At 38.5% G+C, this 26,336-nt stretch overlaps 1 protein-coding gene across 3 annotated transcripts in view; it reads right to left on the bottom strand.

The window, feature by feature from the left end:
• DHX57 (DExH-box helicase 57) overlaps window positions 1–26,336 on the bottom strand; it is a 47,243-nt gene that overhangs the window by 17,498 nt on the left and 3,409 nt on the right. For all 3 annotated transcript variants that reach the window (XM_070734693.1, XM_070734691.1, XM_070734694.1), the window contains exons 2-15: window positions 21,007–21,312; window positions 20,179–20,325; window positions 19,678–19,836; window positions 17,794–18,578; window positions 13,338–13,516; window positions 12,487–12,608; window positions 10,480–10,675; window positions 8,994–9,118; window positions 7,536–7,669; window positions 6,264–6,318; window positions 4,355–4,548; window positions 2,695–2,811; window positions 2,226–2,322; window positions 248–421 (exon numbers count right to left, since the gene is read on the bottom strand). In XM_070734693.1, the coding sequence (XP_070590794.1) occupies window positions 248–421; window positions 2,226–2,322; window positions 2,695–2,811; window positions 4,355–4,548; window positions 6,264–6,318; window positions 7,536–7,669; window positions 8,994–9,118; window positions 10,480–10,675; window positions 12,487–12,608; window positions 13,338–13,516; window positions 17,794–18,578; window positions 19,678–19,836; window positions 20,179–20,325; window positions 21,007–21,305 (2,783 nt within the window). In that variant the 5' untranslated portion in view covers window positions 21,306–21,312. The remainder of the gene's footprint in view (window positions 1–247; window positions 422–2,225; window positions 2,323–2,694; window positions 2,812–4,354; window positions 4,549–6,263; window positions 6,319–7,535; window positions 7,670–8,993; window positions 9,119–10,479; window positions 10,676–12,486; window positions 12,609–13,337; window positions 13,517–17,793; window positions 18,579–19,677; window positions 19,837–20,178; window positions 20,326–21,006; window positions 21,313–26,336) is intronic.

Below are 26,336 nucleotides of genomic sequence, written 5' to 3'. Positions count from 1 at the left end.
TTGTTTTTACTTGTTGCGATGAAGGGAGCCGTTACTTCTTTTTTCTTTCTCTTTCCCTTTTTTCTTTCTTTTCCTTTTCATCCCACTTTTGCAGTCTGCATTGCCTTTTATTCCTTGCATGAATAATTCGTAATTTTAAAAAATGGGGGGGGGGGGGGAATGTAAGCAAGGACTACAAACATGTCATTTCTACATGGTTTATTGCTCTGATTTCTTAGCCATTACTTCCCCCAGATTTTTAAAATACCTTTTTTCTTTCATTTTTCCTGAATCAATCACATAGACCACATCATTGATGGTTATGGAAGTTTCTGCGATATTTGTAGATATGATGATCTTGGTGGTGCCAAGTGGAGGCTGGAGGAATACAAACTGCTGATCTTCACTGGAAAGAGTTGAATGGAGACGATACACAACACAGCTAAAAGATTAGAGAACAGTGTTGAAATATTTTTTCATATAATCAGAACAGGGCAATTTCAATTCTTCTTTGCAGTACATGTCTGATTTTTTAAAAACGCTAAATAAGCCACATCAGTACAATCCCCTTATAATAGTAAGATGCCCTTATTATATATGTAGTGGATACTGTAATCAAAAATACAACGTTTTGGGAATTGCACTTCCAGCAACAATATGTAGTCTTGGGGAAAATACATGAACAGAGGGGTTGAACCCATTAGATTTAACAAAGAAACATGGAAGGTAGCACTGTATATACACAAAATATTCCAGTTTGTCGCCCTCCTGTTATTTTCAGCTAAATCGCATCCACCCTGATCACTGATTATGATGATGGGGGCAGATGAAAATTGAAGTTTAGATCAAAGAACTATTATCTCCGTCGCAATTAACAGACTCAAAGAGATTATCATTATTAAAAATGATGGGTCTTTTTGGTGAGAGACCAATTTTTGTGACTGCCCTCTTTCTTTTAAGGCCAGTTCCAGTTTATGCTAAGGTATAGTGGATAGTTGATGGGGGCAGAGCTCAATCCTTGCCCCTGCTTTACAGGGTAATGCAGGGCTCTATTCTCTCCCCATTTCAACAGCTACAAGAAACTGCTGGCCGAAATCAGCCAGTAACAAAGGAAAATATTTTTGTATTATTGCTATGCTACTGATACTCAGTTGTACATCTCTGCCTGGATCAGAATTGGGGGTACTCTTGGATTCCCCGGATCTTTGCACAAATCCATCTTGTGCATCCACTGTGCACTCTCCTGGATCAAAAAGCCCTACTCACAGTTGCTCATGCCTTTGCTATGTGCTGTTTGGATCATTGTAAAGCACTTCTTAATAATTCTGACTGTCATCTATAAAGTGGCAGTAAGATAGATTATTTGTGAGACACCTATTTTTAACTATTTTTGCTCATCCCACCAGAATTGATAGGGTGGGCTTGTTCCATGTCTCTCCTTTAAGCAATGTTATTTATTGGGATCCATGATATCTACCTTCTCTATTGAAACACCTGCCCAGGTATGATTTTAACATGGTTGAGATGTCTGAGTTCAATTCTACTGATATACCCATACAATTATTGGAAAAAACTAACTCAATTTTAATTTCAATTCTTTACTACTCCTATTTCCTATTTTTCACCACTTAATAAGAACGACAAGTCATTAATTTCAAGGTCTGCTATCGAAGCAGACAATTTCTTTTCCTACCCCACCTCCTCCTTAGATTTGTTAAGTTATGTATGGTAAAGATAATAAATACGGTCAATGGAATTTAAACTAAGAATGAAATATTAATAGAAACACTGTAACAATATATATACAGTATTAAGGAATATAAGGAACCTCTGTAACTCTCCGTAAATTTACCTTAAACTTATTACACTTGTACTCTCCCTTCCCCTCCCCCCCCTTTGATTTTGTATTCCCTTCTCCCCCTTCCCCTTTTATAAAACTAATAAATTATATTTTTAAAAAAACATGGTTGAGATACTAAAAGATTAGCTAATATACATTTATCAAGTTATTGGTTCAATACTCAGATTCGAATAGTTTGGAAGTTCCATTATTTCAAAAGTTTGACCGAGAAGTATAGAACATTAGTAAACAAGCATTCACTGTGGCTATATTCCAGTGCAGAAAAGTCATGTGGTCCAGGAAAGAAATGCTATATAACTTTTAAATAAAATACCTACATTCATTGACAAGATTAAAATATGTTTCTATTTTTTTTTTTAAAAAAAGTAGATTAAAAAGACAATACCGTTTGCTGTGCCGGTTGTTGAACAAGGCATTAGCTTGCAACAGATTATATAATGCTTGGATTTCTGCTTCGCCTGGCAAAAATACCAGTACTGCACCTGAACATGAATTAAAATAATAAAATGAGTAGATGCTATTCTGTTTCCTTCACCGCCATATTTATCTTTGTTTTTCTCAGTTCCTTTCTGCTGCTTCATATTTTACATTTTCAATGCAGAAAGTATTTCCATTTGGAAAACACAATTACAACAAATGCCTTTTATATTATTGAGAGTAAGAGACGGGATGTGTGGAGGGATGTTGGGATGATCAAAAACCTGCATTTTTTTTGAATGTGTGTTATTTATTGTCTCTGCAAATATCCATAATGTATGTTGCTTCATGCACATCAATGACTACCTACCCATAAATGCTGTTTTCCTATATGAAATGTCACTGAATCTTTTTTTAAATGTTTGAAAATAAGTTACCTGGTGGATACAAATGTTTGCCACTGACAATCCATTCCAATAAGGCTTCAATTAATTCAAGATTTATTCTGTTTAAATCCATGTTTGCCATGGTTTTTAATGCCGATCTGCTAACACCTATCAAAAAATAAAATAAAATATGCATAAGCAGACAAAGAAGTAATCCCAATAGTAAAATGTAATAAATTTAGTTAGTAAAAATGAAAACCATCAAGGCATATCAAAATTGACAAGAGAAATGGGTGTATGTTTCCTATGTAGCAAAACTTTCTCTGATACTTTTAAAGTGTTCATTTCATACATTTTCAAAATAAAATTTTGTTAACAGACTCTTTGCTTTGTCCTGAAATCTCACACAACAGACATTTCAATTAGGGCATTAGATTATTTATTATTTATTTATTTATTCTTTGTCCAATATACAATACATATGGAAGAAAATAGACATTAAATAGTATATATAGGGATAGTAAGTAGAAAAGAAGAGAAGTAGATGAGAGGGAGAGAATATATAAGATATATGAGATAAGGAAAGATAATTGGACAGGGGACGAAAGGCACACCAGTGCACTTATATACGCTCCTTACTGACCTCTTAGGAATCTGGAGAGGTCAATCGTGGAGAGTCTAAGGGAGAAATGTTGGGGGTTGGGAGTTGACACTATGGAGTCCGGTAATGAGTTCCACGCATCGACAACTGGATTGTTAAAGTCATATTTTTTACAGTCAAGTTTGGAGCGGTTAATATTAAGTTTGAATCTGTTGCGTGCTCTTGTGTTGTTGCAGTTGAAGGTGAAGTAGTCGTTGACCGGAAGGACATTGCAGCATATGATCTTGTGGGCAATACTTAAATCGTGTTTTAGACGCCGCAGTTCTAAGCTTTCAAGACCCAGGATAGTTAGTCTATTTTTGTAAGGTATTCTGTTTCGAGTGGAGGAGTGAAGGGCTCTTCTGATGAAATATCTTTGGACGTTTTCGATAGTGTTGATGTCTGAAATGTGGTGTGGGTTCCAGACAGATGAGCTGTATTCGAGAATGGGTCTGGCATAGGTTTTGTAGGCTCTAGTCAGTAGTGTGAGATTGCCAGAGCAGAAGCTACGTAGGATCAGGTTAACAACTCTGGAAGCCTTTTTGGCGATATAGTTGCAGTGGGCTTTAGCACTTAGGTCATTTGATATTTTTATTCCAAGGTCTTTTACTGAACTGTTGAGCTACATATAAAGCATTCTACTTTCCCTTATAGCAGACTGCTTATTCACTCACCTATTTATCCCTAGTACATATTTCTTTCAGTACCACAAACATGAATTTACTGAATTTAAACGTTTGAATTTTGCTTCCTGCCCAGAAAGTATTGAAAAATAAATTAAGATGGACACATTTCCCAGCTGCTCACCACCAATCAGATTCCATGGGAAATCATTTTAACTATTATTCAGTATTCGTACTAGCATAGCTCAAATTCACATGTCAATTCTTATTTTATGAGAGATAATGGTCAGGATTTAGAATCTCTCTGTTGAAAATCCCAAAAAGAACTGAAAAAAAGGCTTTGCTCTTACAATTTTTGAATACAACTTTCAGGTAATAAACCAAATATTTTTCACATATAAAGAATGCCTGGAAACCAATGGGTATACAATGTTCCTCAGAGGGATACCTTTGTAACGTATCAGCAATTGTTGGAAAGTTAGTGCTTGATCTGGGACTGAATCCTGGACTGTAATTTTCACCAAACCAGAGCCCTTTAGAGTCTCTTCCACTTCTTCTGCAGCAGTCCGCGTGTGCCTTCCTGCTTTGTTTGCAGTTGCTTTTACTCTGCGCATATATGGACTGCCATCTTCCAAAATATACCTGAATGCATAGCGAGAGAGGTTATCCTTGCTTTTCAAATAGTTAACAGTTTTCTCAGGAGCTTATACTTTAAGAATGGTGATGTGCAATTAAGATAAATAGACCAGGGGTGTCAAACTCAATTTCATTAAGAGCCACATCAGGTTTTGTTTGACATCAGAGGGCCAGGTAGGCCTGGGGTGTGGTGGGAGTGACTATAACCAGGTGGGTGGAGGTGCCATGGTTAACATGACAAGTTACTTATGTCAGGGGCACCTGTGGTGGTCAAGTGTTAAGGCAGGACTTCCCTGAGGACCCTCACTCACTCTCATTATAATTCCTTCCTTCCTTCCTTCCTTCCTTCCTTCCTTCCTTCCTTCCTTCCTTCCTTCCTTCCTTCCTTCCTTCCTTCCTTCCTTCCTGCCCTCCCTTTTTTCACTCTTCCTTTTTCTTTCTACTTTCCCTCTTTCCTTATTTTTCTTTCTTTGCTTACTTCCCTTTATTTCCCTTTCTTCTTGTCGGTCCTTTTTTGCATGCTCAAATGCAAAAGGGAAACTTTTCTCCTAAAAACATTTTGTTTTTAGTTTGTTTTGATAGCTCTCTGCCAATGGAAATGGAGACTGTGACGTTTTTGGCCCAGACGGCCTGCTGCAGCCCTCTGCCAGCGAAAACAGAGCAGAGGGTATCCCCCCCGTACGAGATATCTCTCTCTCCCATGTTTCTCCAAAAAAACTACAAAAAGTTGTAACTTGAGAATTACTTACAAAATACTGAAAGGAAGAGAGAGGCATTCCTAACCCCATACATAAAATTACACAGGATTATGCCTCTACATTTTATCATACATTTCAATTGTGCAATAACTAAATACTTGTTCTTTTTTATTGGATTCCGGGAAAATGGGCTTGATAAAAATAGGCAGTCATTAACTTACGACCACAAATGAACCCAACATTTCCATTGCTAAGTAATGCAGTTGTTAAGTGAGTTTTGCTCCATTTTATGATGTTTTTTTGGCACAGTTGTTAGGCGAATCACTGAAATTGTTAAGTGAATCATGTGGTTGTTAAGCAAGTATGGCTTTCCCCTTTGATTCTGCTTGTGGGAAGTTCCTGGGAAGGTTATAAATTATGACCTCATGACCTCAAGATAGTGCAACTGTCATAAATAGATACCAAATGCCTGAATTTTGATCATGTGACCATGGGGATATTGCAATGGTTGTAAAGGCGAAAACTGGTCATAAGTCACTTTTTTCAGTGCTGTTGTAACTTTGAACACTCATTAAATGAATGGTTGTAAATTGAGCATTACCTTGCTTATGTGGTTGGCAATAAGTTACAGTCCTTTTAAATCCAGTAATTAATGTAAGATTACACTCCATTTCATACTTCCTAATTTTCTCTTAAACCTCTTGCTCTTATGCACATTAATGCTCATCTAATGCATATTAGAACTCACATTACAAAACAAATGAAAGAACATAAAGTATATGAGTCTGACACATTCTTGAAATATACTAAGATTTTAGTAATAGTTGGTGTTATTTTTTCTCTTACAAGTCTAATTTAAAATCCTATTTGATACAGTGCTGTAGCGTTGCCTACATTAGCTGAGGTTTAACTGTGCTATTCCACAAGGATGATCCAACAACAGTCTGAATTTTCAGTCTGAAAAGAAACTTATATTATGTAAAAAAGATTGCTGGTGCTAGATATGTTTTGGAGACTTCTTACCCAGTCATTGCAATTGCATCTTCTAGAAAAAACTGTTCTACAGGGAATGTGCTTCCTAGAGATGTAAACAATGATAAAAAGATAGGAAAATAGTTTTAATGAAATAGACCGAAAATATGTGCAAAACAGAGCAAATAATTATTCCAACAAATTTGTTTGTTTTATTCCAACAAATTTGTTTGTTGTAGTTATTGCCTGAATTTTATTGCAAAATGGGCATCAAACAAAAATCTTTTTAAAATAAAGTATTATTTTAATCCATTTGAGGAACAAACTACAGTATTACATAAAAAAAAGAAAAAAATGAAAAAGGATGTGGTTGGAAAAAAATTAATAGAGAATCTATAATTGTCATAGCATTTTATATAACTATTACATTGAATATTATGAAAGATAATGAACTAGACATATCTTTTAAAATAATTTAGAAATACTACAAAACTGTACATGTCAAGGTTCCAGGTAGTATCCAAACTAAATCAGAGTCCAAGTCAAAGCATTCCTTAAAGTTCCAATATATTTCCAGAGCCATCTTGGTACCTACACTGGGAAACCCGAATTTGAGTTTCCCACCCAGCTGAAAGTTCACATCCCTTGTCCCTCAACCACAAACCTATCACGTTGCCCACTCAGATTTTGCCAGAGTGGCAAATCCTCTTTTTGCTTCCGCCCATATGGTGGGGATAGGATGGCCTTAAACCTCTCGAAAGAATGCTTTGTGGCTGTATCTTCTTCCTCATAAAAATCACCCCTCCCACGTTCCCATAAACATCAGGCCTTCTATAGATCAGTGTTTCCCAACCTTGGCAACTTGAAGATATCTGGACTTCAATGCTGGCTGGGGAATTCTGGGAGTTGAAGTCCACATATATCCAAGTTGCCAAGGTTGGGAAACACTGCTATAGATAGTGTGGCAAGCCATTAATTTATCACCAAACTTCTGCACCGACTTGACAGCACATGATTTTGTATTTTTAAAAAAACCAGAAAAGTAAATAGAAGAAACTGGTAAAATAAATATTAAGTTCTAAATTGTTTTTTGTACTTGAGAGGCAATTGCATCAAATTATTGATAAATATTAAAATTGTTTTTTATTATTATTGTTATACCTTTCAAATTCTTAAGTTTGGTATAGTTTCCTGAGCTCCAATATTTTATAATCAATACAATACGACACAAATATATAGAAACTTATTATGGAGACATTTGCTGTAAAATCAGCAGAAGGCAAAACAATGAAGGAATTAATAGTTTAAAAATGCTATTTTCACCTGGTATATTGACAACAGGGCAGGAACTAAAATACTGAGAAAAGATGTCTGCATTCAGAGTAGCACTCATTAGTATAACACGCAGCTCTGGTCTTTGTAACAATAAGTACTTCATAATCAGTAACAAGAAATCACTGGGGGAAAAACAAGGAAAAATTAAAATTCTTCCAACATTTGCATGTTTTTGCATCCCTTTTCAATATTAAAAGATTCTTGGGTGTCCACTCCCTATTTAGTTCTTAATGTTCTAGGGCCAAAGCTATAAATATATTACATATTATGGCAAAAACTGAAAAATGAACAATATACTTCTGTTATTCTGGAGGGTGAGGATAATAATTTATCCTCATCAATGAAAAGCAAATTTCAAGTGCATGAAAAACAAAAAAATAAAAATGCACCATACTTGAAGCAAGAAATCACAGTAAAATTTCAGGAAAGAAGTTTGCAAAAATTACTATTTAAGTGAAACATCCAAATATGATGTAATTACTATGTCTTTCTTTTTTTGTTTTTCTACTTGCTCTGATTTTTGGAAGGTAACTTCTTATATAGTAGTCAATTAAGAGCATAGGAGAAAGACAGTATGCCAGGATATTTGTCAAAGAATATCCTCACATTTTTGAACCGTACGTTAGTAATTCCAATCTAGAGGATGATTATCTTAATCTAGTAAGTACCGTAATACATTACAGTATTAGGATGTACTGTAAGAGTGAGCTTGTGTGATCTCAAAGCTAAAAGATCATGGCACAAAACCAGTGGTGAATTATTTTTACTACCAGTTCTGTGGCTTGGTGGGCATGGCATGGGTGGTGGGCATGCCAGGGGAAGGATACTGCAAAATCCCCATTCTCTGCCCACTCCTGGGAGAAGGATATTGCAAAATCTCCTTTCCCACCCCACTCTGGAGCCAGCCAGAGGTGGTATTTGCCAGTTCTCCGAATTACTCAAAATTTCTGCTACTGGTTCTCCAGAACATGTCAGAACCTGCTGGATTTCACCTTGGCACAAAACCCAAATTTAAATGCTATTTTTGCCATACATTCATCTTTCTATGCATTTTATTCAGTGCCTAGTATATATTATATAAATGCTGGGAGTCATGATTTGAATCCTGATTATTAAAAAAGCTAGGAATAATCCTTAGATTGTTTTGCTGACTTGGACTTCTGGGACTGAAGATGACTAACAGAACAAACAGAGCAAAAGTGGAACTGCTGAATGAATCAGTTCCCCCAACCCCAAAATCTATTGTTCCAGGAATTCAGTTGCTTCCAGTTTGAAGAAAAATGCTGATCTACTTCTGGATTGGCCAGATTAGCAGAGCAAAAATGGAATATTATAATAAAAAATGGAATAGTAATTCAATAGAAGCATTTCCATATAAATAGAATAAATTTAGAGAAAGATAAAATGCAATAATGAAAAATTGCCTACTTTTAAAGGTTTAATTACCTTTCTTCTGTTCTCTCGTGTATTTCATCAATAATAATGTGAGTTATTCCTTGTAAATTTTTATCACTTTCTAGTCTTCTCAAAAGCACCCCAGTAGTACAGTACAATAGCCGTGTAGATGAAGACTTGCATAAAAAAGAGAAAATATTAAAATGGCCAAGAAAATCATTGTTCTGTCAGATTATTTTGTTTTTCATGGATCATAAAATAGCAGTCTGTTTGTAATTATAGAGTTGGCAATGGCATATATCTTGGAGATCATTTAGTCCAACCACCTGATCAATTCAAAAACCACCAGAACACATCTGATTATCAGTTCTGTTTGATGACCTGTAGCAAAGGAAAACTCATCACTTTGTGTGGCAGCATTTCCTCTGGTTGACATCTTGGACATTTCTTCCTCTTCTACCCAATGGTTCTGACTCTGCCCCCTGGGATGACTGAGAATTATTTATTCTCTTTCGTCAGACATTCCTTCAAATATTTAATGGCTGCTGTCATATCTCCTCCCCAGTTCTCTTTTCTAGAAGCTAACTCATAAAGTTTGGTTTCCAGATCCTTCACCATCTTTGTAGCTCTGCATGAAGTTGCTCAATTTTGTCGTGCCATTTTTGAATTGTGATACCTATAAACCAAATGATGGCCAAAAACACAGCTGAGTGGAACATATACTTCCCATGATTTGGGCTCCTAATATACCCTAATGTAGCATTTATCTTTTCACCAGTGATTCCACAATGCTGGCTCATGTTTATCTTATCTGTTAACAACACTCAGATCCAGCCAGGTTTCCATATGCTATACTTATACTTCTGTTTTACATTTTTTCCTACTCAGATGTAGAATTTTATACTTTACCCTATTAAATTCTATCCTACTTATTTCAGCAAATTACAAAGTTTGTTCATGACTAATGAAGCAAAAGATCTTTCAGTATTGTAAATTGGACTCTGGTTGATAAAGGATAGTGAATGCGAAAATTTAATATAATTATAACTAAACAACCTGGGACCTGTTAGAAGCACTTCCTTACTTATACAGAGAAAAAAGAATGTCCATACATGGGTAAAAAGGCAGTGGAGCTTAATTTAATAATTTAATTTAATTTAATTTATATAGTTGACTATAATTCTGGGAGTTGCACAACAAAATATATTATAGCATACTGACCAAAATGTTTTTAATTGTTTTAACCATTTTAATTGTTGGTTTTAAATTGTTTTGAACTATTTTAGGGAGTTTTATATTACTTTATGTGTATTTGATTGTGAGCCGCACAGGGTCCTTTGGGAATTGAGCAGCATATAAGTCCAAACAAATAAATAAGTGACTGGTACCATATCATCCTTAGATCTAATAAGGAATACATAGGGGAGACTAAAATAGTAAACTTGTGTATATGTTTTGTCAGTTACTAAAAAAAGTTATATTAAAACACATTACCAGAATTACCACCTCAACAAATGTAAAATGAAAAAAAACAAACCATGACCCTTTCTAGCCGGATTTGGTATCCAACAGTAATTCCAATTCTTTCTGTGCGCTCCTTGGCTACACGTTCAGCAACAGAAATGGCAGCAATCCTACGAGGTTGGGTGCAAATGATGTTGGCTACTTTATTAGAAGGGCCATCAAGGGTGGAATCCAAGATAAACTGAGGTACCTGAGTGGTTTTTCCACATCTGCAAGGAAAAAAATGTGTGTGGGAAAATCACCCATCCCTCAAACAGCTCATAACAAACCAGTGCGTTCTAAGCTGCACTTTATAGAATTATCTTTTAAAGAATTGTCAACTTCTCAAGACTGTGCACAAATCAATGAAATATAAAAATCCAAGCTAAAATAAATAGGGTTTTTTGGGCTCAAAACTTTCCTTTATACATACTCATTGACATAAAAATACACTTAATTTTTTTCTATTAGCTAATACTGAATTCAAGCCTCATGAAATATTCTCTATGACAGCTGCAACTTGAACTGCACGAAACTGATGGGACCGTTACAAATTCTACAATTTGAAGCAAAAAAAAAAGAAAAGAGAAATTTCTTTTGCATTGCCAAAATGGAACCTTCGTTTTGGGGATCACATTTTCCCATGCTTCTGCAAAGCAGCCAAACAAATAAGAGGCTTCCTATTGGAAAAGTATGAGGTTCCTTTACACCAGGGATTCCCAACCTAGTGGGCCACAGCCCACTACTGGGCCATGAACTGTTCAGAACCTGGCCACAGCGGTGGCAGCGAGAATGCGCATATCCCACTTGCACGAGCAGCAACGGACATGCATGCCTGCTGCTCACGCAAAATGGAAAAGGTTGGGGAACTCTCACTTCATACAATTATAAGATAGAGGCTACAGAACATTGAATTCGATTTTTTAAACTTTAGGATGTTCTAAAAATGTTACAATTGTATTTGTAATTGAGGTTTTAAACTGTAATTACAGTACAACTAAAGTTATAATTTGAATGATTAACCGAAATATTCAGAAGTGGGTTGTAACTTTACCTCGCTGCCGGTTTGCTACCTTCTGCATCACATGTCTACAACTCGTGAGCGCATGTGCAGTGCCGAATTATTATTTTTTTAAAAAGCCAATAACAAGATGGTGACACATGCGCAGTGCTGGAAACTCGGTTTCTGCGCATGCTCAGAAGAAAAAAAACCAGAAAAAATGTTTTTAAAAATGTATATATATATATTTAAATATGGTGGCCTCCACGGACCGGCACCGACTGAAACTGGTTCCGTGACATCATCCTGATGTCACCAGTGGGTTGCTACCAGTTCAGGTCAACTGGTCTGAACTGGGAGGAACCCACTTCTGGAAATATGTAGAGTTTGTATGATTACTCTGCAGGATGGCGCAGCAGGTAGAGTGCTGTACTGCAGGCTACTTAAGCTGACTATAGATCTGTAGGTCAGCAGTTCAGATCTCATCACCGGCTCAAGGTTGACTTAGCCTTCCATCCTTCCGAGGTGGGTAAAATGAGGACCCGGATTGTGAAAAAGTGCTATTGCTAACATGTTGTAAGCCGTCCTGAGTCTAAAGAGAAGGGTGGCATAAAAATTGAATAAACAAACAAATAAATTTAATTTTACAGTAGTTTCACTGCTGGTAGTTTACAACCTAACTACTGTACTACTGTATATAAATCTCATTTTCTTCTTTGTATTTGTCTATTGAGTCTTTACCAGAAATGGTAAATCATGAACACATAGAAAGAGACACTGGTCTGGCTTTTTTCTCCCTTCACATTTATTTTTCAACTAAGCTAAACTGGGGAGAGATGGAGAACTGATCAGTCTATGTGAGAATCTTAATCTAAGAAAAACAGTAAAACTATCCCTTCTTTCTTTTGATTGATTTTGGGCTTCTTTCCCTCTTTTTTATAATGAATTACCAAAAAGAAAAAGGAAAGTGACCTATTGAGACATCAGACATGATGTGGAATGTAACCTCTATTCAGGTTTGGGCATAGATTATACACTTACCCAGTCATACCACTTACAAGTAGGACCTGATATTTGCTCAGCAAGCTGAGGATGTCTTTTTTCTTTTCCCATGCTGGAAGTTTTTGTCGTTCTTGTAACATGGACTGGTAACGCCTAGAAGACTAACAGATATGCACAAGATTACCAGCAACCATGATTAGCCTCCAATATGCGAGTAACAATATATTTCCTGTTCACTAAGGCCGATAAACAATATAAATATAAATATGTGAAGCATTTTATAATCTAAATCAGTGTGGAGGACAGAAGGAAAAGGGGGGACATGATCGAAACATTTAAATATGTTAAAGGGTTAAACAAGGTTCAGGAGGGAAGTGTTTTTAATAGGAAAGTGAACACAAGAACAAGGGGACACAATCTAAAGTTAGTTGGGGGAATGATCAAAGGCAACATGAGAAAATATTATTTTACTGAAAGAATAGTAGATCCTTGGAACAAACTTCCAGCAGACGTGGTTGGTAAATCCACAGTAACTGAATTTAAACATGTCTGAATTTAAACATGTCTATCTTATCCATTGTAATATAAAATACAGGAAATAGTATAAGGGAAGACTAGATGGACCATGAGGTCTTTTTCTGCCGTCAGTCTTCTATGTTTCTATGCTTTTTAAGGAACTAAATAAAGTAGAATGAATTCTAATTAGGACCCAAATGTTAATGCTGCAACTTTTAATCAGTTATTAAAGTAATTGTGGCCAACAGCAGATTTTTAAAATGATAATCGAGGTCAATACATGAATATAAATGTGCCTATTTTTTTTAAAAAAATATACCAAACTATTTTTCCACATATATTCACAGTTAAAACAATTTAAAGGCTAACTATACCTTTGTTATCCTGAATTGTTTGCAAATGTTAAGATTTTCTCTGGTAATGGATTCTGATGGAGTGCTGCTTTTCAATAAAAGTTTCTTTTTGAGATTCACGTAACTCGCTTTCTCTATATGAACTGTTTGTAGGCCCCCTTGGTCATTCTCATCCTCCTCAGCTTCCACCTCTGTTGATGCTTTAAAAAAAAATCTTAACAATTAGCAGATGCCTTCTACAATAGTGGTTTAACTTGGGGCGGAGGAGGAAGGTATGAATATTGTTGGCACAGTACACCAGTGGCTAGTTTGTTTATTTGACAGATTTCTGCTAAGAAATCCTGCCCACCATACCTTGAATTTAGGCTTCCACTGATGGTCATACTTGATACAAATGGGAGAAATGTATCATACACTAAATAAATTAAAATCAGGCATTCCATTAAATTATATAGCCACGAATTGGGCACTCTAGAGGCAAGCATAAGATCTGACCAAAGTTAAAAGTTAATTGGGCCTGTTCCATCACGCTTATTATTGATTGAAAATTATCATTACTTCTCTTAAAGAGCATTTTTCCTAGTTCTGCCTAGTGACGCTAGCAAATGAACATAGGAGCTTGCACAATGAAAACGGATTCTATCTTCTATCTAGAACAGTGTTTTTCAACCAGTGTGCCGTGGCACACTAGTGTGCCGCGAGACATGGTCAGGTGTGCCGCGAAGCTCAGAGAGAGAAAGAAAACAAGAGAAAGAGAGAGAGAAAGAAATAGCAAGAGAGAAAGAAAACAAGAGAGAAAGCAAGCAAGAGAGAGAAAGAAAGAAAGAGAGAAAGAGAACAAGAGAGAAAGAAAGCAAGAGAGAGAGCAAGAGAGAGAAAGAAAGAAAACAAGAGAGAGAGAGAGAGAAAGAGAGAGAGAGGGAGGGAAGGTGGGAGAGAGAAAGACATAGAGGAAAGTAGAGAGGGAGAGAGAAAGAGAGCAAAAAAGAGGAAAGAAGGGAGAAAGAGGGATGGAGAGAGAGAGAAAAAAAAGAGGGAGAGAAAGAGGGAGAGAAATATTGTAGAGCGAAAGGGAGGAAGAGAGAATTTTTTTGTCCAAACTTTTTTTAGCGCCCCCCCCCCCTCAATGTGCCCCATGGTTTTGTAAATGTAAAAAATGTGCCGCAGCTCAAAAAAGGTTGAAAATCACTGATCTAGAAGACTTTCCCTACCAAATATCTTTCAGTTTCCTCATGTTCAGAATTATGTTAGCCCATTTTAGCATTTCAATCATCCTAGTATTGATTTCTCTTTCAAAAGAGGCTTATACTGATGAAAACAACACTACTATAAATATGGATTTTCCTGTCAGGTGTTGGTTAATGATGATGGAACTTGAAGTTCTATTCATTAGGAGAACATCACACTGTATTTATTACTGAAATTAGGCAAAAGTTATTGTTCCTGAGTAGATATTATCATTGTCACATCCATTGTATCCCAATGTTCACAAGTTTTTTAAAATCAATTTTCTTACATTGATGCCTTTTCAGATTTATAATGGTGATTTTATTAGATACAATTTTCTTATGTTTTGTTTAAGATACAAGTTGTACGCAGAAGTGAAATGTGAAAATTTTCCCTACCGGTTCTGTGGGCGTGGCTTATTTTGTGGGGGTGGCTTAGAGGCCAGGTGGGCATGGCTTCAGGTAAGCCAGGCCGTGTGGTCATGTGACTGGATGGATGTGGCCAATTTAGCAGTCCATTTTGCCAGGGAGCAGGGTGTTGGACTAGATGATCTTTGAGGTCCCTTCCAGCCTTTGCTGTGCTATTTAAAAGCATCCTCTAAAGTTGTGTCTAGTGCAAGCCAGTTTGTGGTCCTCCCTCCCTTGTTTCCTTCTTTCTTTCTTTTCTGGGAAGCAAGGCCCCCCCCCCCCATAAAATGTTACTCATAATAAAAGGCTCGCAGAACAATAAGGAAATATCAAGCTGTTAACGAAGAACCTGCCTGAAGCTCATTTCACATACCTGCCCAATAGAGATAATGACTGTTCTGGTCCGACTAAGGCAAATCCACAAATCTTTTCCCAAGGCTTTGATTTTCAAACAATTAAACTCTCTATTCTCTTTTACTCAGAATATAATTGGAAACAATACAAGCAAGATTGTGATGATCATGCACAGTGAATACTTTACGATGCAAATTCACATTCCAAGCTCAAAAGCTGGAGAAGCAAGGCTTTAAATCTCTCTTAAGGTGTAGGAGTTTATAAGTACTAAAAAGCTCTGCTCGTTGTTCTTGTTAATTTAAATTAGCACAGTCTGTAGTGGTTTATCAAAAGCTTACTTTTTCTGGGGCTATGAATCACGCTATATTTCAATCATGTAGGTTGACCGAAAGCACTTCTTTCTACTTTATTTCAGGAAGTGATGTATTACCTATTTACACAATTCTAACAACTGCAGATTCAGAACTTTTTCCCAAGAATTTCTCCTCTTCGTTTTGCGAATCTCCTGAATCTAGGATTTACCCATGGACTGTCAGATATTTCCCCATTATCTGAAGATGAACCACTTCCCATGCTAACTTCTAAATCATTGTCTCCTACGCTCTCGTCCCCACTGCCTTCTGATAATCTTCTTAACCCAAAATAAGTTAAAACCTCTCTTTCCTCTTCCTCAGAGTCTGATACTTCTTGAGGCTGGCAAGGAACATTCACAACAATGACCGTATAGAAAGTGGAAGCCTGACGTTTGACTCCATTCACACAAGCAGGGAAACAGGTCCCTAGAAAACCCATTCAAGATGGGATATTTTGAAATTTCCCTATGGCAAGATTTGGCAACTAACAAACACAATAGTAGAATCAGAATAAGCAGCCCCACACTCAAGACTCAACGCAGGACAAAAGTCATTTAGCCAAAATGGGAATCTCCCAAACCCTTTTAGAAACACAAAGCTCATATTGTACAAACCCCCAAACTTCAAAAACACAGAACCATATAAGAATCCTTCCTTTTATTCACTGCTGAATATCACTTCACTTCTGCAATTAAAAACCTCCTTCCGAGCATCTTACAAAGGCTTTTCAATTTAAATCAGGAGTCTACAAAGTTTGCAACAAACATCAAGACTTGTGGACTTCAACTCCCAGAATTCCTCAGGTAGTCATGTGGCTAACTTTGGAAACTCCTGATTTTATTTATTCAACTTCTATGCCGCCCAATCCCGAAGGACTCAGGGACAGCATTTGTTTTTCCTCTTTGCTAAGCAATCTCCCAGCTGGAAAGTGACTCCTGATTTTCTCCTTCTAACACCTCTTTCTTTCTTTCTTTCTTTCTTTCTTTCTTTCTTTCTTTCTTTCTCCCTTCCCTTCCCCTCTCCCTCCCTCTGCCCTCTTTCTTTCTTTCTTTCTTTCTTTTTCTTTCTCTCTCTCTCTCTCTGGAGAATTGGCAGGGAAAATAGGCTTCAACAAGTTTTTTTTTAAAAAAAACAGGAAGTGATGATGTTGGGGTGGGTGGGCGGAGCCTCGCACTGCCATCCTGGTTCTCTGAACCAGCCACCGTACCCGCTACCTACTCACCTAAACCAGGCCAACCTGGGAGGATTTCACCCCTGGTTGTAGGGCAGGGTCCCCACTCCCCAGTTCAACCTGTTTGCATCCGTCACGCACAAGCAGCAAATGTGCAAGCGCACAAAGCTGAATTTGTGCAAATGGTGCACACAGATGCATGAAACCATCCCTTCACCCGCCACCACCAATCCTCAGATTGGGGACCACTGTTGTAGGGTACTTGAAGGTATCAATTAAACGGTACAGTACACTTTCTACAAATACTGTAAATAAGATTTGGATTAATGAACAACAAAGGCTAAAGTGCTAATCCAAATGAAGGATTATATTAAAGGTTCATTCACTAATGCAAGTTTTAATGGAAAAATCTGCCCTCTTGTGTTGGTCTCTTTCAATTCTACAGCCTCCAAACTGGGAACTCAATACATTAGAAAGACTCTGGATGATATAATATGGCTTTAAAAAATAGTAATATCTTTTTGTCATTTGGTGTTAATTTAACTAACATTTCTGTACTTACACACAATTCATTCCTTGAAGCACAATTCTCTCTAATTGAAAACGGCCTAGTTCAGGGGAAGGTAAAGTTGGCTCTTCTAAGACATGTAAACTTCAACTCCCAGAATTCCTGAGCTAGCATGATTGGCTCAGGAATTCTGGGAGTTGAAGGCCACAAGTCATAGAAGAGCCAGATTTGCCTGCCCTTGGCCTAATTCTATCCATGTTAGCAAATTACTAAAAATAACAAAAATCCAATCAGTTACAACGTTTTTTCTCAAAACATATTCATAATACAAGATCGGTCAAGCCTACCAGAGTAGAAATAATACCCAAATAACGTTGTCATCTCAATTGGAAGCAAAATGAAGGCATTCAACATTGATTTTCAAGATCCATATAAAGAGTTATGAAAATTAACATACCTTCAGAAGTCTGATATGGATTATTAGAGTTACTTAGAAACCTTTGTTTTGGAGGCATTGGGGGAACGCTGTATTTGTGGAATGTCTTATTAAGCAATTTCAGGACTTGAGCTTCATCACTTAAGCATGTTACAAAATCATATACTACAGGTTTATTAGACTCAGCTGAAATTAAGGCCTTTTCATAAAGGAATTCTGCTAAGTGCAATCGACAAGATAGAGGCAGGTTCTCATTAGTAGAATAGAAGGCCACAAGAGGTGGTTGATATGGGTATTTATTATCTTCTGGAAATCTTATTTCAAGTTCGTACACAGGAGCACTACATTTAAGATGAGCATCCTCTCGAATGGGGAGAAGTGATTTCTCATTGTGTGAAGTTTCATGCTTGAATTTGCATCTTGATCCAAATTTGCAATCTCCCTGGAGGTAATATTTACAGATACCCTGAGAATTTGTATTAACTATGTTACTGGTGGTGGCATTTCCTTGTTTTGTCTTGCTGAGAATATCTGTTAGATATGCCAACTCTAACATAATAACCCAAACTCGATTTTGAATTCGTTCAACAAATTTGTCTCCACAAATTGAACGGAGGACTAAAGCTTCTTCTCGCCTTTGTTCAAAACAATCTTTAATATTTGCTGGAACAGAAGCTTCTTTGAGCTGCTTTCTCTTTCCAAATTTTTCTGTGAAGCACTGCAAAAGTAAATGTTCCAAAGATGCTCCAATGTTACCATTGTAAGATTTCAGTACTGCTTGGCAATGCTCAAAATCAAAGCCATACCTAGGAGGAAGAAAACAGCGGATACAAAGGGCATCTGGGCAAGAGCAAGTAGTTCTACTACTTCCAAAAATGAATATTTTAGCCTATCTTATCCTATGAGAAGAAGCTACTCTGGATTGCATAATACACTTTGATTCTGCAAATAGAATATACATTGCTATCTGATCTGCAGTTGTTTATAGAATATGAAATTTTGCATTCTATGAAGATACACTGATGGCTTGAATGACTGATGAAGCAGAGTTTAATTCCTAAAAATATCCTGGGGCAGAATAAAAGAACCAGGAAGGGATTAGCAGTATTTGAGTTGGTAGGAAATTGAGTTGAATGAAGAACTTGTTTCTTTTCCCCTTGACTCCCCTCCCCCCAAAAATAATAACACAAAGAATTGGAATTTCTAAAAAAGAGCAGCCCATTGACAATAATTTGATAATTACAATAGTCTGGAATATGTTGTTTTTATCAAAGCCAAAATTGTCTTACTATTGAGTTGCTAGATTCTGAAGTCAGTGTGTTATTACTTTAAGTAACTGGAACTATCCATTCCAATCTCGATTCCTAAATTATACAGTGGCTTTGATGCAGGGGTGGGTTCTGGCTTACCTCGCTGCCAATTTGCTTCCTCCCGTGCTACATGGGCGCACATACATGCACATGTGCAGTGCTAAAACCCCAGCTTCTTTGTATGCCCAGAAGCAAACAGCTTCTGTATATGTGCAGAAGCAATAAACAAGATGGCGTGCCTATGGCACCACTGAGAGAGCTGGTTCGGGGCATGTCCAGTGAGCAAGGGAAAATTCCCACTATTGGTTCTATAGAACCAGCAGGAATCCACCTTTGCTTTCATGATATAGATTAGTGGTTCCCAACCATTTTTTGGCCAGGCCCCATCTAAGCATCTCTAAAATCCTGAGGCTTCCCCCCCATGACATATAATTCTTATTATTCAAAAAGTGAACTACTCACATGGAGGAAGCCTAAAAGGCCATTAACTTGGTTTAAACAAGGTTTCAATTGCCCCCAGTAAAAATCAAATTACCCCCCTGTGGGGCATGGGTCTCACATTGGGAACCAGGGTTATAGATGGAAAAATATTTACCTGGAAAGCTTATGCACAGCAAAAGATGATACTTCCGTCCCTAGCACATGGTTCACCATTGCTTGAGAAGCAGCTCTTGAATCGGTTTTAGAGAATGCATCGTCATCTGACCAGGACTGCTCATCATCTGACTCATAGCAATCACCTGACATTTCTGTCCTGAAAGCATAAAATATTCTAGGACTACAATCAAAACATTAATTTGGAGGATTAGGATTATACAAAGTGATTTTCTCTCAGTCCGGAAGTGGTTTTACTCAAAGGTAGTAGGAATTAACTGTTTTTGTTATGTACAACATGCAGTCACTGAGTTAAAGGAACACATTGCTTCCTCTTCTAGAATGGGTACAAAATTTTGTTTGCTAAATCAATCAACAGTCTAGATATGCTAAATTTTATACCAAAATTACATACTGTAATAAAAATAAAAGGGGTTCGTATACAATTTGGTGGTATGTCATATTTAAAGAATAAATACATTGTGTTTTTTGAAAAACTCACTTCGAACCAGAAGCCAGTTCCTGCTCCTGGAGCTCACAAAGAAGTTTTTTTACTCTCTTCTGGTTTTCTGAAGTCATATGAAGAGTCTGCAGAGGTTTTTTGACCGTGGATGTATTCTTGGTCTGTCCATTTCCTTTATTAACAGAACTTGATGTACAAAAAGAAAAAATATATAACATACAAATGTAGGCAAGTACAGTAGTGTAAAATACATCTCAAAATACATAATATTCATTAGTTAAAATTATGATTAAAATGACAGTTTTACTGGATCAGTTTCATCTTCTGCTGTTAGCAAATGCTCAGAAAAGATGGAGAAAGTAAGGAAGATTGCAAAGATCTCTTGCCAAACAATGAAGAGGAAAAACATACAACTAGTCCTTGACTTACAAGGTTCCAATTTTGGTTATAAATTGTTGAGGTTAAGCAAGGTGCCCACATTTGTATGCTGCCCGGAGTATTCGGAGAAGGGCAGCATACAAATCTAGTAAATAATAATAACAACAACAACAACAACAAAAACAAAAACAACAACCTAGATTTACACTTTATCCCCACCCTCCCAGGTACAATCCCCAAGAGACCATATCGGTCACTAAGCAGACAGAGCAAAAGAGATGCTTGCTGAAAAAGGCAAGGACATCTTCCCCATGCAAAGAAAGAAATTTATGTGCTGGACCAAGAAATAAAATTTGGATCCCAGTATCGCATAAACCCAAAATGAAGCTTGGATCGCCTTAATTTCTCCGGCCTCCCGCTAAATACTCATTCATAACTCTATGATACTACATTCAGTTCAAATTCTAAAGAATAATTCATTTTGCTAACCTGTGTGCATCTTTTGTTTTACTGAAAACGCAGAAATCATCTTCTGTTCCACTGAAATCGCAGAAATCATCTTCTATTTCATCGAAATCGCAGAAATCATCATCCCACATTTTGTTCAATCCTTTTTTGCTGCCACTGGCTTGATGTTTGCTGCCACTGGCTTGAGGTTTGCTGCCACTGGCTTGATGTTTGCTGCCACTGGCTTGAGGTTTGCTGCCATTGGCTTGAGGTTTGCTGGCACTACCTCCTCCTTTTCCTCCTCTACTTTTGAGTCTCTCTTTTCTCTTGGCTGAACTCATTTTTTAACTAAAGGGGGAAAAACCAGGAAACAAAATGCTCAAGAGTGAAGTATATTGCTAGATTTACTAATTAAACACACAATAAAGGGATCCGTTGACATTCATTGGTCAGCTCTCTCCCACAACCCATAACAAACACAGTGGAATTTATTTCCTAGTAAATTTGCTTTGGCCATAGTATTTGTATGTTACCCTGTAAGAGTATATTTATTAATAAGGATCCATTTATTACAGGGACAACAGTAGTATATTTATCAATAAGGATCCACTTGTGACAAGGATCCACTTAGGACACATGACATGTAAAGAGTACATTTATCAATAAGGATCCACTTATGACATGGACAACAATACTCCATCGGATCAAGTTTAAATCAATAACATTAATTAAATTATATCTGTAGAGGTATATATACAATATAATTGCATTGCATGCTATGAGTTATATTCACTAATGGTTAAATTATTCAAGAAAGTCACCATAAGAGCAGCAACAGTTTTTTGGATGAATTATACTTTGGTGAATTTAGAGTTATACTTTGGTGAATTTGGTAACTAAAAATTTGGACACTTTTATATCTGACTGTTTCTCCTTTTCTAGCTACTTTCCTGCTATTGTATTTTTATTAGACAAAATAGAATAACAGAGTTGGAAGGGACCTTGAAGGTCTTCTATTCCAATCTCTTGCTTACGCAAGATACCCTACACCACTTCAGACAAATGATTATCTAATCTCTTCTTTAAAAGTTCCAGTGTTGGAGCATTTACAACTTCTGGAGGCAAACTGATTAATTTTCCTCACTGTCAGGAAATTTCTCCTTAGTTCTAAGTTGCTTCTCTCCTTGATTAGCTTCCACCCATTGTTTCTTGTCCTGCGCTCAGGTGCTTTGGAGAATAGCTTGACTCTGTCTTCTTTGTTGCAGCTCTGAGATTAATTAATTAATTAATTAATTAATTAATTAGATTTGTATGCCGCCCCTTTCCGTAGACTCGGGGCGGCTCACAACATAATAAAACAATTCATAACAAATCTAATAATTTACATTTTAAAATTTAAAGTAGTTAACAAAACCCCATTTTTATGCAGACATACCTACAAATATACCGTATTTTTCGCTCCATAAGACGCAGTTTTTTTCCTCCCAAAGTAGGATGAAAAATCAGCCCCGTCTTATGGAGCGAAGATGCAGGCAGGGGTGGGGGGGAGGCTGCGAACTCGGAAGCGCCATCCCGCCGGCTGGCTGGCTAGCTGCTGCCTGGCCCCCTCCCTCCCGGAGGAGGGTCTCCCTCCGCACCACCAGCGGCGCTCCCTCCGCCAGCCAGCCAGCCAAGCCCCGCGCCCACTGGAACCAGCTCCTCGCTCTTCCCCCGCCGCCCGCCGCGTTTGCAGGAGGTGGGGAGGGTCGGGCGGCCCGCCAAGGCCAGGAGGGACGCCGCTGCCCCCCCTTCCCTCTCTCCGCCCGCCGCTGCGCCTCCTTGACGCCGAGAGGAAATGCCGGCAAAGGTTTTTCTCAGCGGAGGCCGGCGAAGGTGATATTCAATGTCGGGGGCACACGGGCGGTTGCGCGCGCTCCCTATCTCCCTGCTAGCCCACTCGGAATATTCAAAATAAGAAAAGCCTTTGCTGGCGAAGGTTTTTCTTATTTTGAATATTCCGAGTGGGCTAGCAGGGAGATAGGGAGCGCGCGCAACCGCCCGTGCGCCCCCGACATTGAATATCACCTTTGCCGCCGGCCCCGCTTCTCCTACAACCCCCTTGCTGAGAGCCCGGGACGAAAGTGCTCTCGGCAAAGGTGAGGTGGGCAGGGCGTGCGCGCGTCACCGCTGAGAAGAACGGAGAGAGAACGAGAGTGAGTGAGAGCAACAGACAGCAAGATAGAGAGAAAGTGAGAAAGAGAGAGTGAGAGAAAGGGGGGGAGAGAAAGAGATAGCAAGAGAGAGAGAACAAGAGAAAGAAAGAGCGTGAGAAAGAAAACAAGAGAGAAAGAGTGAGAGAGAGAGAAAGCAAAAGAGACAGAAAGAAAACAAGAGAGAGAAAGTGAGAAGAAGAGAGAGAAAGAGAGTGGGAGAGGGGGGAGAGATAGCAAGAGAGGGAGAGAGAGAAAGAGAGAGGGAAAGGGGGGAGAGAAAGAGAGAGGGAGAGGGGGGAGAGATAGCAAGAGAGGGAGAGAGAGAGAGAGGGGGAGAGAGAGAAAGAGAGGGAGAGGGAGAAAGAGAGTGGGAGAGGGGGGAGAGATAGCAAGAGAGGGAGAGAGAGAAAGAGAGAGGGAAAGGGGGGAGAGAAAGAGAGAGGGAGAGGGGGGAGAGATAGCAAGAGAGGGAGAGAGAGAAAGAGAGAGAGAAAGAGAGAGGGAAAGGGGGAGAGAGGGGGGAGAGAAAGAGAGAGGGAGGGAGAGAGAGGAGAGAAAGGAAGAAGAGAGAGAGAAAGGAAGAGAAAGAAAGAAAGAGGGATAGAAAGAGAGAGTGAGAGATGCTCAGTGAGCCTTTCTTTGAAGTTGCCTTTCTTTCTTTCTTTCTTTCTCTCTTTCTTTCTTTTTCTCTCTTGCTCTCTTGCTCTTTCATTCTTTTTTCTTTCTCTTGCTTTCTTCCTTTCTCTTGCTTTCTCTCCTTCCTTCCCTCCTTCCATTTCTTTCATTCCCCCTCTCTATTTTTATTTCTCTTTCATTTTCTTTCTTTCTCTCTTTCTTTCTTTCTTTCTTGCTCTTTTTCTTTCTCTCTTTCTTGCTTTCTTTCTTGCTCTTTTTCTTTCTCTCTTTTACCTTCCCTTCCTCTATTTCTTCTTTTCTTTCTCCTTCCTACCTTCTTCCCTCCCTCCCTCCCTTCAGTCCTTCCTCTCTTACTCTCCCCTTTCATAAGTTTCCTTGCTTCCTTCCTCTGTTCCTGTCCCTTCCCCCTTTCTTTCTTTCCTTCCTTCCTTTCCTCCCTCCATTTCTTGCTTTCCTTTTCCTTCCTCCCTTCTTTCCTCCCTCACTCCCTTCTTTCACTCCTTCCTCTCTTCCTCTCCCCTTTTTGGCTCAAAATATTTTTTTTCTATTTTCCTCCTCTAAAATCTAGGTGCGTCTTATCAGCAGGTGCGTCTTATAGAGCGAAAAATACGGTACCATACATAAATTATATAGGCCCGGGGGAGATATCTCAATTCCCCCATGCCTGACGACAAAGGTGGGTTTTGAGGAGTTTACAAAAGGCAAGGAGGGTAGGGGCACTTCTAATCTCTGGGGGGAGCTGGTTCCAGAGAGTTGGGGCTGCCACAGAGAAGGCTCTTCCCCTGGGGCCCGCCAACCAACATTGTTTAGTTGACGGGACCCGGAGAAGGCCGACTCTGTGGGACCTAATCGGTCGCTGGGATTCGTGCAGCAGAAGGCGGTCTCGGAGATATTCTGGTCCGATGCCATGAAGGGTTTTATAGGTCATAACCAACACTTTGAATTGTGACCGGAAATTGATAGGCAACCAATGCAGACTGCGGAGTGTTGGTGTAACATGGGCATTTTTGGGAAAACCCATGACTGCTCTCGCAGCTGCATTCTGCACGATCTGAAGTTTCCGAACACTTTTCAAAGATAGCCCCATGTAGAGAGCGTTACAGTAGTCGAGCCTGGAGGTGATGAGGGCATGAGTGACTGTGAGCAATGAGTCCCGGTCCAAATAGGGCCGCAACTGGTGCATTGGTGATATTGGAACACTGCTATAATGTTACTCTAGTCTTTCTTTTCATCAGATTAGACATGCCCATTTCCAGTAACTGTTCTTCATATGTTTTAGCCTCCAGGCCCGTAATCATCTCTGTTGCTCTTCTCTGGTTATTATTAGTTATTATATTTATTTATTTATTTATTTATTCGATTTTTATGCCGCCCTTCTCCTTAGACTCAGGGCGGCTTACAACATGTTAGCAATAGCACCTTTTTTAACAGAGCTAGGCTATTGCCCCCACAATCCGGGTCCTCATTTTACCCACCTCGGAAGGATGGAAGGCTGAGTCAACCTTGAGCCGGTGATGAGATTTGAACCGCTGACCTTCAGATCTACAAGTCAGCTTCAGTGGCCTGCAGTACAGCACTCTACCTGCTGCGCCACCCCGGCTTAAATATTATATATTTCTAAATATTACATCATAATTATATTATAAATATTATATATTATACATTAAATATTACAAATTTATTATTATTATATTATATTATAAGTTTCGATGATGTGCTTAAGGCAACAATAGGTCAAAAGAAGAGCCTAAGCGAAGGCTTGAAAAAGAAGCAGCTTTTTATTTTTGATCAAAGCAAAGAGCTGGGTAGAGAATTCCATGAACATACAGACGAGGTGCAAGTAAGGAAGGCCATTAGTACCCAATTCTGGTCCCCTGGCCCATGCCTTCCTTGTAGCCCTGCAATGGCTATGAGCAAGGAATGGGGGCAGGGGGGAGCTGGGTGCTCAGCAACACAAGTATTTGCCCAATGTAACCATCCAGGCGGTGACATACTCCATATCAGGCATTGAGTTATACACAAAAACAAGATAAGAGGAGTTAGATCACTGATAGAAGCAAATGGCAGAGGTAATTCTAATTCTTACAGGAGCAAAGCAATTCTTACAGAAGCAAAACAACAAATTACTATTATGTCCCAGTAATTCTACCTATTCTACTATTATTGTTCTGTCTGGGTTCCCCCAGACCTCAACACCAACTGGAAAAAACAGCCAGACACTCTGGTAAAAGCCAAAAGTATTTTATAACTGGAAAAAATAAGCACAGAGGAAAACCTGTTCTTCCCAACAGACAGGATATAATACGGTACAGCAGGGTCCTGATGTCCAGTCAATACAGCAAGCTTCTTGCTGGCACCCCCCGCCAAGGTTTCAATAGTCAAAGGCACAAACCAGGATTCCAAGACGCCAAAGTTCACAGTCAGGTCCCACGACTCTCAAAGATAAAACTCCACAAGCCAGGAAGGGTGGGTCTGCCTTTTAGCCTTTCCCAAGAGCACCACACCCAAACCCAGCTGTTGCCACTTTAATGCTGAAAGTATTTA

Source organism: Erythrolamprus reginae, chromosome 1 (assembly GCF_031021105.1).
Source record: "Erythrolamprus reginae isolate rEryReg1 chromosome 1, rEryReg1.hap1, whole genome shotgun sequence".
In the NCBI taxonomy this organism is placed as follows: domain Eukaryota; kingdom Metazoa; phylum Chordata; class Lepidosauria; order Squamata; family Dipsadidae; genus Erythrolamprus; species Erythrolamprus reginae.
Note: the sequence above shows the minus strand (reverse complement) of the source record. Positions and strands in the feature narration are given on the sequence as shown.